Raw genomic sequence first — 13,147 nt, forward strand, 5'->3', positions numbered from 1 at the left:
TTCATCCAAAGTGTACTTACACAGGACACCTTCATGTGCCAGTCTGGATTTCTACATAAAAGTGCACTAGACAAATGGCTTTGACATTATCATACATCTTGCGCAGCTTTTAAAAGACACAATGTCAAGTTATAGCTCTAAAATGTAGACCCCCCATTGTGTTTCATTCAGCTGTGCTGGCTTGCTGTTGTGCTCTTTTGAAGGCATTGTAGACCGAAGATGTGAGATGTGAAGACCTGGCCTGTTGAAGCCAGCTGAAGCAGCCCAACGCCACCATCATTGACCTTTTTAAGTTTGTGTATTCAGAGCATCTCAGAGAGGATTGTGTGTTTTTGGCTCATATTATGAGCATGAGTGCTTGTGAACCAGTCACAGAAACTGTTATTTGAGGATGGGGCAGTTAAAACACTATTGGAAAACAAACTATTCTATATGTCCTCCTGTCCACATTAGTTCAGATCCAGCTGGCCAGGAAGAGATCACAACAGTTGGTGTGGTGGGAAGCAAGCAGCAAAATCCCTTGGTGCCGTTTCCATGGCAACAATGATGCTTTGCTAATGGCAGGGGAGTGTGTATAACGTGGGGGTAGAGAAAGCTAAAAAACGAAAAATAAAGACAGAGAGCAGATTGGTTCATAGGAGACACTGAATGGCAGGAGGTGACCACACATCAAAGAAAAATTTTATTAGTATATCTATCATAAACAATATTACAACTTAATCACCACACACCTACATTACCACAAATCATATTATAATTTCAGCATTAATGATCCGAAAAAGAAACTTCTGTCATCATGTCACCATTCACTTTTATTGATTGGAAAAAAGATGGTGACTGAAGCTAACATTCCACCAAACATCTAATTTTGTTTCACTGCAGAAAGTAAGTCATATGGGTTTGGAACAACATGATTGTGAGTAAATTATAACAGAATTTTTATTCTTGGGTGAACTATCCCTTTAAAGCTACATTTTCCAGTGACTATGTAAACCAACTGGAATTAGTGTAATACAGTATAATACAGCCAAAAGGATAAAGCCCATTTCCTAACTTATCTGAGGGTGAACTCTGTGAGATTGCAGCTGTGACTACAATAGTAACTATGTCACTTCCACTGGGAGCTGTGAGCCCTGCATACAGTCAGGAAAGTCTTCATATGATCCACTAGAAATGAAAGACGCTTTGACCCTATATACAGAACAGCAGAAATGATTTGGAACGAGACCAGTGTTAGGATTACATTGAGAAATAGAGTCTTAAATAAATCTGGTAGATATACTGTTCATTTGCTACTTATTACAAACTCACCTAGTTATTACATACAGTATGGAGGCTTTGAGCATTTTTTTAGATGTGTATATTAAAGGAATAGTTGACTAAAAAAAAATAATTATGTCATTATTTATTCACCCTTATTCTGTTTCAAACCTTTATGACTTTCTTCAATGGAACACAAAAAGATGTTGGAGAGAAGGTTAGCAAAAAGATGTAAAGCCAAATGATGATGGAATTTTCATTATAATGATAATTATCCCTTTAAACTTTAAAGGGATAAATTCAATCTAAAATGTATATTCTTAAAGTTTAAAGGAATATTTCAGGTTCAATACAAGTTGAGCTTAATCGACAGTATTTGTGGCCTATATTGATTACCACAAAAAATGATTAAGACTCATCTAAATATGCAAAAAACAAGGTTACCGTGAGGCTTTTATACTAGCAGTCACTGGGGCTAATTTTGGTGGGTTTACAGGCAGAAATGTGAAGCCTCTAACTTTGTAAAAGCTCTTACATGAATTCTTCTGTTAATCCTTGTGTATTATTTGAGCTCTAAAGTTCTTATGTTTTTATGTAATTGTTGTTTTTATGACTGTTTAGGGTTGCGCAGTTGTAAAAGGGGATATAACTTTACACAAGAAAATCTAGAAGGTGATTTCATCACACTTAATTTACATAATAACATATTGCATTATGTTTATTTCTTGTGGCAAAACTTTTGAAACAGTAAGTATTTTAACGTTTACTGATTGCCCCTCAGTATCTCAGTGTAACCTTTTAGTTTTTTGGGGGGGGGGTTTTAGGAAAGAAGGGACAAGTCTAAATAAATTATTGTGGTAATCAACATTATGCAACAAATGCTGTCAATTGAGCTTAACTAGTACTGAACTCAGAAAATACTTTTAAAGTTTGTTTGCGTGGATCTTTACTGGCGGACATGCCCTTGTGACAGGAGCCAAAGGACACACTTTCATCTTACTGTCAGATCAGGACCATCCCTCTCTTTTCCAACACCTCCTGTGCGTGTCATTTGCTCTGAGGCTGGGTGGCAGGGGCGGCTGGCATACAGCAGTAAGGCCACGAGGTTGAGGACGACTCTAATTACATTCAGGGTCTAACAGCAGTGCTCCACAACACGTGTTCTCTGGTCTGAATTTCAACACCCAGCACAAATGGGCTTCTGAATCTAGCACACTTAAATTAGGCCTCAGCCCTTAGAAGCAGCACAAAATTGGCAAAACAAGAGCAACAATCAGTGATAGGCTGTAAAGTCTTAAAAAGGTTTTCAAAAATAGAACGGTAAAAAATAAACATCCAGTATAAAATGAATATCAGTGTAAAAAAGTATATTTTTTCCTTTTGGAACAGCCAATTAATTAGGGCAACCAATACATCTGCTCTCCTAAATGGCATTTTCCATCAATCAATATTGGCTGTTTTCAGACAAAAGCAGTTGTTTTAGACGAGGCTGAATAATACATAAGGTATACCTCAAGTGCTGTGCCAAACACGGTGCATTGCTTCTCATTCCTTCTCTGGGGCACAGACTAACCGCTATAACCACTGTTCTCTGATGCTCCGGAAGGAGTAGGGCTCTCCCTAAAACTGACCATGGTAACCATAATTTTCATAAAAATAGAGCTGTTCAGGTAGAGAATTAACATTTTTGAGCCATGGTTTCCCTCTGGATTTTCCTATGAGTTTTTTTGGATTTGTGTGTAAAATATGGTGTGATCAATTTTACTTTAGGTTTTTTTCTACAACATACATTACACACAGTCATACCCCAAATGTGAATTTAGAAGCTGCCATGTTTTTACAGAAATGTCATACATTTTTTTAAAGTATGTTGCTAACAAGTGGCTAGATAAGAAGTACTATGGTTTTCTGTATCATCAGACACGTACATTCACATGCTTGTGATATTTGTAGTCCTTATCTAGTAACTTACAAGCAAAATTTTTTTTTTTTTAACACGGCGGCTTAAAAATTCAAGTTGATGCAAGAGTTTGTTTAATTTATATTGTAGAACTAAGCATCCAAGTATCTTCAAGTAATGTTTACCGCTAACTTTATTTTACTCATAAATAAAAAATAAATAAAAAAAACCCACAAACATTCCAGGGAACCCATGGTGAATTCAGACAGTGGAACGGAAACAGTAGGTCGACTTTTCTTTAGCTAAAATCGGTCTGTGCTTGCCAAAATGTGAAACACTGCCCCCAGTGGACAAAGCGTGTTGGGCTTATGTGTAATGTTCACAGAGGGGTGCCAAAAGCGAGTTGTGGAGCAAGTTTTTTTTCAGTTGTACATCCTGTAATAGAGTGAAGAGGAATGCATATTTTATAAACTGTATCCCCAAACCCAAAGCTCAAACCTAAATGTAATGCAACCTTCAAATCACTCCCCCTGATTATGCAAACGCAATTACTTCCTGGTTGCAATGCGAGATCCCAAACCGGGTTTCCCACTCTGCTGGCACAACACACTTCCGGTCGTGCCACAAGGGAAAGTAAACACACTAGAGCAAGTGCAAAAACGTATGAAAGGAAATGGCCCTTGTTGGCAAGTCTGAATAATTGTGTTGCCAATACATGCAGACTTCCCATGTGATCCCTCTTGATTAATATGGGCTCTCTTTTAAACAGTTTAAAGGGCTGCTCACACCAAACACATTTTTGCATCCGTACTGTTGTTTTTCAATTGTTTTCCCATGCATGTAAACATATATATTTTTAAAGATTACGGATTAAAGATTACGTGTCCCAAGACATGACTGATGATTGGCTTACAACCACTTACCACATTTTATCATAGTAACTATGGTATTTTAATTTTGTACTTTCAATCTTTCACTGGCTGGCAGCATCTTCTACTCACAGGTGACCCGTTAAATGAAGTAGCTTTGTAGTGTGTAGTATGGAAATAAGCAGTGACTTTCCATTCCGAACGTCCCAACGGAAATATTGAACCTCAATGTAGTCACATGACCCGTCTCTCCGTCCTGTTGCTGCTCTACTCTCCACAGTTTAAGTCGCGTTGGCTCGAGGTTTCAGTGCACATCACCACTGCAGCAACCCCCACCCTCCTCCGCCGCCACCTGCTTCCACATGCACGGCTACAGGGACTCTGCATCCCTGCGCATTGAGAAACTGCTGCAGCATCCCTTGAACGGGTTCGCCACCGACATATTTCTACACTTCAATTGAATGATCCAGTGGAAATTCCATGACCGACGTCACCGATTAAACACTAAATCACCTCATCGCTGCGGTGTGCACCGTAAACCGACAGCTTATGGTCTAAACAGCGCATAAAACAAAACTTGCTACCATTAGAGCAGCGTTAAAGAGGCCTGAAATTATTGATAAGGATGTCGGCACACACTCCATCCTTTCCCTCAAAACAATGGTCCTCTCAGCAGCATCCAATAGAGCGGGCATTACTGAATCTGTGTTAATACGTTTTCTAAACCGTTTCATAACAAGAGTTAACATTCAGTTAAAACCCGATTTAATCCACCTCCATCAGCCAGCCTGTGGACTCGTGAGCAAAACAGCAGCCATATCTAACATAAACTGATAAAGAGGAAGAAAGAACAGGTGCCAAAATACAGGACACTATTTAAACTTAATAATAATGAGTATCACAGACGACACGTTCACGCGCCTTGAATATTAATTACATCCACAATATAATCCACGTATGCCTGCGTCGCGTAGCATATTTACATATCAAGGAACCACAATTTAAGAAATATCCTTTTATAATACAAGCCGTGTCTTTAAGACTATGGTATATAAGCGAGAAATATACAATTATAATAGCATACTATTATGCCTATTTAAGATGTGTATTTACTTATCTGGCGAGTCATTGTTGTAGGCCGGCGTGTTGATACACTGTATCAATTTTGGACAGCAAATAAATGCAGCATCCTGCGGGCCACTGTGTAATACACGCTGGAAGAATGAATTATGGCGTGGTGCGGTTATGTGTAGGTTATTTTGTCACTCTAAACTGGAGCTGCTTGTAATGAATCTGACAGCGAAGTCAACAAAAGACAGGCAGCAGAAATACCTCAAGGGGGAAACAATTTATGTTTGTACTGAGAAAGCTGACTTTAGTGCATCTGATCACCTGGAAATAAAATGTGATATGACATCATCTTGCGTGTTAAATAAAACATGCGTTCAAAGATCTGTATTATTTGGCTTACCAGATTTAAAACTGTCTCCACGATGTCTCTGTTGCTAACCTCCCCGACCTGGATCAATCCGATGAGCACGGCGAATTTCATCTTGATATTCCGGATCGGAACCGAGGGGTTTATCACCCCGGCAGGTAGAACCACGGCGCCTGATCCAGACACCATCATTTCCCCGGTAACGGAGCCCGTAACGACTTGCTGCCCCGAACCCGGTGGTTGTGTTGGGGCTTCTCGGTCCGTGAGCGAGGCGGAACACGGTGCCAAAACCGGTTTCTCGCTCGACATTTCCGACCCGGATCCCAAAAACGAGCGGTCGCGTCGGTCTCACCAGCTTTTGTATCACCGAAGACTGAGCAACAGCATCAGTTACAGATGAAAATGGAAAATTCTCGATCAGCTGTTACGAGGCTTTCCACCGCCTCCGAGACGGCCACATCCAAGCTCAGATACTTTCAGCCGTTCGGATGGATGCACAGGACGAAAATACGTCTAATGTTTGGCGAAACGTTCCCCTCTGTGACTGCTGCTCGTCCCTCTCTCCGCCTGATGTCAGCAGAACGATCGGTGCTGTGTCGGGCTGTGTTGTCTTTCTCAGGACGCCATGTTGACGCCCCCTGTCTGCAGGAGCGCTCACCACGCCTGCGTGCTGCTGCCCGATTGTCAATCATCATGTCTTGGTTTATGTCTTGGTAAAACTCCTCGAACACTGCACACACACACAAAAAAAAAGATACCTAAGCAGTTTGGCTTTTAGCCGGTCGCCAAGCCTGGTCAGCTGGTCAGTTGCCTGGTTTTAGAGCAGTTTTGATTTTTGAACACTTTTTTTAGCTAGTCATGCTGGGAGACCAGCTAAAATCAAATTGGCTAGCTAAAACAAGCCTGACCAGCTTAAAAAAAAGTGTTTAAAACTTACAATGCATGTGAATAATGATCAGACCTTTGTAGCTCCATAAAGGCAACATAAAAGTAATCCTTAACTCCAGTGATTAAATCCATATCCTTAGAAGCAATGTCAGTGAGAAACAGATCAGTATGTTTGTCCTTTTTTACTGTAAATCTCCAATATCATTTTCAGATGTAAAATTAAAAGTGAAGATATTATAATATATATATATATATGGATTACTTGTTAGTTTTTTTTTATAGGATTTTTGGAGCTACAAAGGTCTGATCACCATTCACTTGCATTGTAAGGACCTACAGAGCTGAAATATTTTTCTAAAAATCTTTGTTTCTGTTCAATAGAAGAAAGAAAGTCTTACATATCTGGGACACCATATGAGGGTGAGTAGATGATGAGGGAATTTAAATTTTTGCGTGAACTATCCCTTTAATACGCCAACAACATGTGTGTGGTCATGGTGTAAGGTCATAAATGACTTAAAGGGATATTTCACCCTAAAATTAAAATTTTCACAGATGTGTACGACTATCATTCTACTGAACACAAATTAAGAAATATCTCAGCTCTGTAGGTCCATACAATGCAACAGAATGTTGGCCAGAACTTTGAATGTCTAAAAAGCATATAAAGGCATCATTAAAGCAAGGCCGTAACCATGTCTTGAACATTAGGAGAGGAGGGGGGGACCAAACCATTGGGATTGGGGGTGGGGGGGGTCACAAATATAATTGTCCTCTTAGGTCCTTTAAAATTGTAAAGCCTCTGGATGCATTGATTTTCAGAATAAAGGCTTTAAATGCGATAAAGGCCTTTGGTTTTAAAGGATAGGCCTACATGTTTTTTCACACAGAAGTTCATTACTAGACTACCACTGTGTCTACATTGCTAGCAATTTGCCTGTTTTAGTCATCTTTTCTATCTTTGTTGTGCTGTATCAAAGAAAAGACTAATATAATTAGATTTTTTTTTAATCACTAATGTATCTGTAAAATGACATGGCATCAGCTGGCTTGCAAAAAGAAAATACACAAAATTATTTACTGCCATTAAGTTGTCCCTCATTGTGTTTTTCCCCCAGTAGAATCTTAACAATCTTTTCTTTGAGAACCCAAACGCTGCTCTTTTCCATACAAAAACAGTTAATATTGAACACTACTGTCAAGGTCTAAAGAAAAAAAGATATTATTAATACACCATATAAGTAGTCCATACAATGCTGTTGTGTGGTCCCACTGGCCCCAGAAAGCTTGGAATATAATGCATGAGTCATATGGACTACAGAGTTATGATGTCTTTATACTGAACCTTTAATAGTGCTTTATACTATTTGTCCTTTTGGAAGCTTGACACCTCCTGCTCACTATAAACTGTTATTCTGTGGAATAGAGCTGCTTAAAATATATAAAAACAGCTCTGATAATGTTTCATATTAAAAATTATGACTGACATATGAATCACGTACTGTACTTGACATATTTTTGCCAAATGGTAAATAGTTTGCACCATTGGAAATTACTGTCGGACTGTACAACAAAATAAAATAGTGGGCAAATATTGCATGTTTAGTTATATAATGACATCTTGCATGACACAAACACTCTGAACTGCTGACTCTGATGCATGTGTGCTGCGTGGCGCTGGGATAATCCACGAGGTTCCCACTCAGTGTTAGACTACTGAGCATGCTAAACATTTAACTTTTTATAAACCATTATGTTATTCCTTCAACAACTTAATAAAAATCAAACAGCAGTCATAATGAACTGCAGCAGCACAGCAACAATTTGGCAATTTGGCCATATCTAATTATTGGGGGCACTTGTCCCCCTTAATGTATATTGTGGTTATGGCCCTGCGTAAAAGTAATCCATAAGACTCCAGTGGTTAAATCCATATATTCAGAAGTGATACGACAGGTGTGGGTGAGAAACAAATAAATATTCAAGTCATTTTTTACTATAAATTCTCCTCCCTCCCAGTAGGTGGCGATATATACAACAAATGCAAATAGCAACAAAAAAAAGTAAAAGTTAACGTGGAAATTTATAATAAAAAAGGACTTAAATATGAATCAGATTCTTACCCACACCTATAATATCTCTGCTGAAGATATGGATTTAACCACTGGAATCATATGGATTACTTTTATGCTGCCTTTATATGCTTTTTGTTCCTTGAATTTTCTGTCCACCAGGCCCGACTCCTGCCAGCTATGCTTAGGTGGGCTGGGAGATGTCATAGGTGGGCATTTTTGAATGTCTGTAATTGGCGTAACATGCCGTAATTTTTAAGATCATAAGCACACCTATTTTTACACTTATTCCCCATATTCAAAATATAGCCTATTGAAATAAATAAATTGATAAACATTGTACATAATCATAAGATTGAAGTGGGTCCTGACAACCAAATTCTTGGTATTCTACCTTCATTATTAAAAAATAATTGACAGCAATAGACTGCAGCCTTAAAGCAAATTACAAGGACAAATAAGATTCCACATGAATGCAAGGATGTAATGGAGAGAAATAATATAAAGGAAGAATATGAGGATGGAGGGAGATATTTTGATGAGTGAAAATAGGGTGCCTCTGTATAAGAGTAGCCACAGATAGTCACTGCTAGAGACAATACCAGACTTCTTTATGAGCACTTAAATCTATGCAGTGCAGAAAAATATGTTTTATTACCGGTCTCTCTTGTGTTATGGCCCTGATTCTCTGGTTTACAGTAGCCCCTTCTTGAGTAAGTCATTGCTTTTAGCCAATGACAAAAATAAAATAAAAATACTACACATTCCTGGTGCTATTTTGTGATTGGTTGGGGCAGTCTACAGCCCACCCTCAATGTTTGTAGCACACAGCCCTCCCCCAAATTGCTTTTAACCAATGCACAAATCATAAAAAATGAAATATTTGATTAAATTCATGTGTTAACCAATCGTTTGATTGGGTGAGCAAAGCTCACGTTTGTGTGGGCTCAGCCCAACCCTGCCCATGCCTACATCCGGCCCAGGCCACCGTTCAGTTGCATTGTATGGACCTACAAAGCTGAGATATTCTTCCTAAAATCTGTGTTTGTGTTCAGCAGAAGAAAGTAAGTCAAACATTTGGGATGGCATGAAAGTGAGTAAATGATGAGAGAATTTTCTTTGTTGGGTGAACTATCCCTTTAAGAAAAACCAATCAACAAGGGTAGATTTTTGCCCAATTCTCCAAATACGCGTTGCATGTAAATACCTTTACTGGCATTTTTGCCGGCTTATCCAATGTTCGCAAGAGCTGTGTGTATGTCTATTCACAGTTTATGTCAAAAGCAGAGAATAGTAACTTGATTATTTCAAATCTCATGTAAACACGGTTTTCTTGCTTTGTTGATTTTTTAAATAAGATGGTTTTTGGGGGTTATCAGCGTATTGGTGGGCATGTACTCAATGCTGCCATCAATAACCAACTAGATAAAAGATGTAACACAAACATTGAATTCAGACATATCTTGATACCTTTCTACCTTTATATATTGCGATGCCAGCATTTGTCAGGTACCAAATCACAAGTATAACACTTCAGTGTTTTTTCAATGGCTCTTCACTTCCAGATGATTGTAACTGTGGTCATTCAAGAAAACCTTTCTATTGTGAGACTTAATTTCAACACCGCAGTGGAAAGATGTGAATTGGTTCGTGTACTCTCCTTCACTCCGAAGAACACGCTTCAGAGTCCTGCCTCATTTTTGCACAAGACAGGATAGTCTACCTGAATGAAATTGAGCTGGTGCTAAGCCTTTTATTCCTCTCTCCACCATTCATTCTCTCCCTAACTCATTTGCTTGCATCCCCTTCTCTCAAAATAGAATGGATCTTTAACAAAGCATTGCTGACATCCAACATTTTTATATAAGGGCTTTGCTATAGGAGACAAATACAAAGATACCAGAACAAAGAGATATTCCTCACTTGAGCCTATATTTCCCCAAACAGCCTTTCATTTGAATATTCCATACATTTCAAAAGCTAGAATAGGCCTATATAAAGCATTTAAATTGTTTAAGAGGTATGGTGTGGAGATAAGAGTTTTATTACTCTTTCACATATTTGGGAGTAATTTTTCTCATCTCATTGTTGTTTTTTTTACCTTTTACCTTCTCGCTTTACCTGCACTTTTAACCCAAGTAGAATACAAAAGGTACAGATCAGGCACACTCTTTTTATGTGGAAAGAAGGATAGGAGGAGAGGGGGATGGGATCTGCTCAGAGGAGGAGAGGAACAGAAGGGACCAGCTGCTGGAGAGTAAGGAAGAGTCTTCGACCAATACAATGGCTGACAGGAGGATGAGTATGCGTTCAGTATGCATTCAGGGCTTTACGTACAGTCACCAGACTGGAAACCAGCTATAAGCTCAGACACACAGATGACATGAGCAGCATCTTTTAAACTTTTTTTCAGGAATTTCTGGAAGGCAATTAAATTAATTAAAATTTGTGTTTTTGCTATAGTTAAAGGAATATTCTGGATTCAATATAAGTTCATCTTAAAGGGATAGTTCGCCCAAAAATTGTTCACCCTGTCTCTGTACAAGAGATGCTGAACACTGGCCGGAGAAACAAACAGGCACATCGGATTAAAGTGACACTCACACACAAACACACTCACAATTTACTCACTTTCATGCCACCTCAGATGTGTATGACTTTCTTTCTTCTGCTGAACACAAACAAATAATTTTAGAAGAATATTTCATCTCTGTAGGTCCATACAATGCAAGTGAATGGGTACCAACATTTTGAAGCTCCAAAAATCACATAAAGGCATAAATAAAAGTAATCCATAAGATTCCAGAGGTTAAATCTATATCTTCAGAAATTATATGATAAGTGTGGGTGAGAAACAGATCAATATTTAAGTCATTTTATTTTAAATTCTCCTCCCTGCCCAGTAGGTGGCGATATGCATAAAGAAGGCAAATCGCCAAAAACAAAATAAGAAGAACGTGAAAGTGAATGTGGAGATTCATTGTAAATAAGGACATAAATATTGATTGGCTAGTGGTATGCTAAGCAAATAGGCTGACCGGTTAGCTTATAAGCTGTTTAATTTCAACTTTTATATCATTGGTTTAATAATATGATATGTGACATATAATTTAAAAGTTAGTATTTATATAGTTAAGACAACATGAATCATACAGCAACTACATAGGATTTAAAAAGTGATTTCAGCCAAAAGAATAACTTTTTATTTTCAATAGAAATGGCGTAACTTGCAGTGGGTGTTTTTTTGTTGTCTTACCGAATGCAGCCAGATACACTTGATTATATTTGGTGACGTTATTGGCAGAAAATTCACAAATTGCAAATTTAGGAACAAACTTAAACCCAATTCCTGCTAAGAATATTATGTTGTTTTATATTATTGTTGTAGTGAATGTAGTAGAGTTGGGGTACTCAAGTTTGGACTCGGACACGAGTCCGAGTCACAAGTCCAATTTTAATAGACTTATCACAAACTCGGATGCATTTTTACTCTGACTTGATTTGGACTCAAGCCTTTGGGACTTTAATAATTTATTCAGAGTCCAGCCGAGTCCATGACATTTGTAATACAAATAAAAACAGACATTAATGAACCCCTCTCTGTCTCTCTGTCACCTCATGCAGCTGTATTAACCCCTGAAGTCGTAGACACAGCCGGAGTAGTTTCATTGTGTTTAAGCAAACACACGCACCCACACATACGCATGTGCACATAGAGGCTGCCACTCAAGCAAATATAAATTATTATCATATTTCATCTTCTGCGGCTGCTGCTGCGAGATGCACATGGATAGAGAACTGCCCTGCATTATGCGGTTTCCCGCAAATGAACTAGAATATCATATCCGTGATGACATGGCCTAATATAATCAGTAGGATTTTCAAGTTTTTTTGGATGTAGCATTTGCAGTCAAATCGTAAGACGTAACGTCTCAGCGAGTGCTAATAACTACTGTGTTGACTTATTTGTATGTATTGTATTTTCCCAAATCATTCGGCAGATAGAGGAAAGATTCAGAAAGAAATCTCAGTATAGACTATTATTTCTTTAGATAGGGATAATTTTAAATACAAATAAAATAAATTGAATTGACAAATTGAAAATGAAGTAGAAATAAAAACTTACAAAATATGTGAAATAATTATAACTCTGGTTGTAATGACTAATGCAGCTTTCACTTTCTTTAGACAATGTTTGTGTGGAGGGGAAAAGAAACAAATAATTCAAATGTCAACAGAATGCAATAAGTGTGTTGATGGACAGTTTTGTCTTCATACAACTAATGCATATGCTTTCATTCTAAAAACACTCTGAAGTTTGTTCAGCAGGATACTGATCATAAAATATATATGACAACAGAGGTGTTTCTGCTACATTTATATTGACAAACTGTTTTTCTTAGTTGTGAAGTTTAAAATAAGCTTAAAATATTGATGTTGAGTTTACAGATTCATGAACAGATTAATTCAGACTCGGACTCTTCTTGGACTCGGCCTGCTATGGACTCGGTCTTGAGCCTGACTTGGCCCCTTTTGGACTCGGACTCAACTCAGACTCGATTGTTTAAAGACTCAGACTTGTGTAAAGTGGACTCGAACCCAAAATTCGAATGTAGGCCTAAATAATGTGTATCTCTTCATTTTGCAACAGCATTGAGATAAGACTAAGGTTAAGAAAATCTCCATTAGTTGGTGATAGGGAACTAAATAAATATACCAC

General features: G+C 38.1%; 1 protein-coding gene across 2 annotated transcripts in view; it reads right to left on the reverse strand.

The window, feature by feature from the left end:
* LOC127636850 (neurobeachin-like) overlaps positions 1-5,776 on the reverse strand; it is a 158,908-nt gene extending 153,132 nt beyond the window's left edge. For both annotated transcript variants that reach the window (XM_052117621.1, XM_052117622.1), the window contains exon 1: positions 5,501-5,776. In XM_052117621.1, the coding sequence (XP_051973581.1) occupies positions 5,501-5,776 (276 nt within the window). The remainder of the gene's footprint in view (positions 1-5,500) is intronic.
* Between the last annotated feature and the right edge of the window lie 7,371 nt (positions 5,777-13,147).

This window comes from Xyrauchen texanus, chromosome 44 (genome assembly GCF_025860055.1).
Source record: "Xyrauchen texanus isolate HMW12.3.18 chromosome 44, RBS_HiC_50CHRs, whole genome shotgun sequence".
In the NCBI taxonomy this organism is placed as follows: domain Eukaryota; kingdom Metazoa; phylum Chordata; class Actinopteri; order Cypriniformes; family Catostomidae; genus Xyrauchen; species Xyrauchen texanus.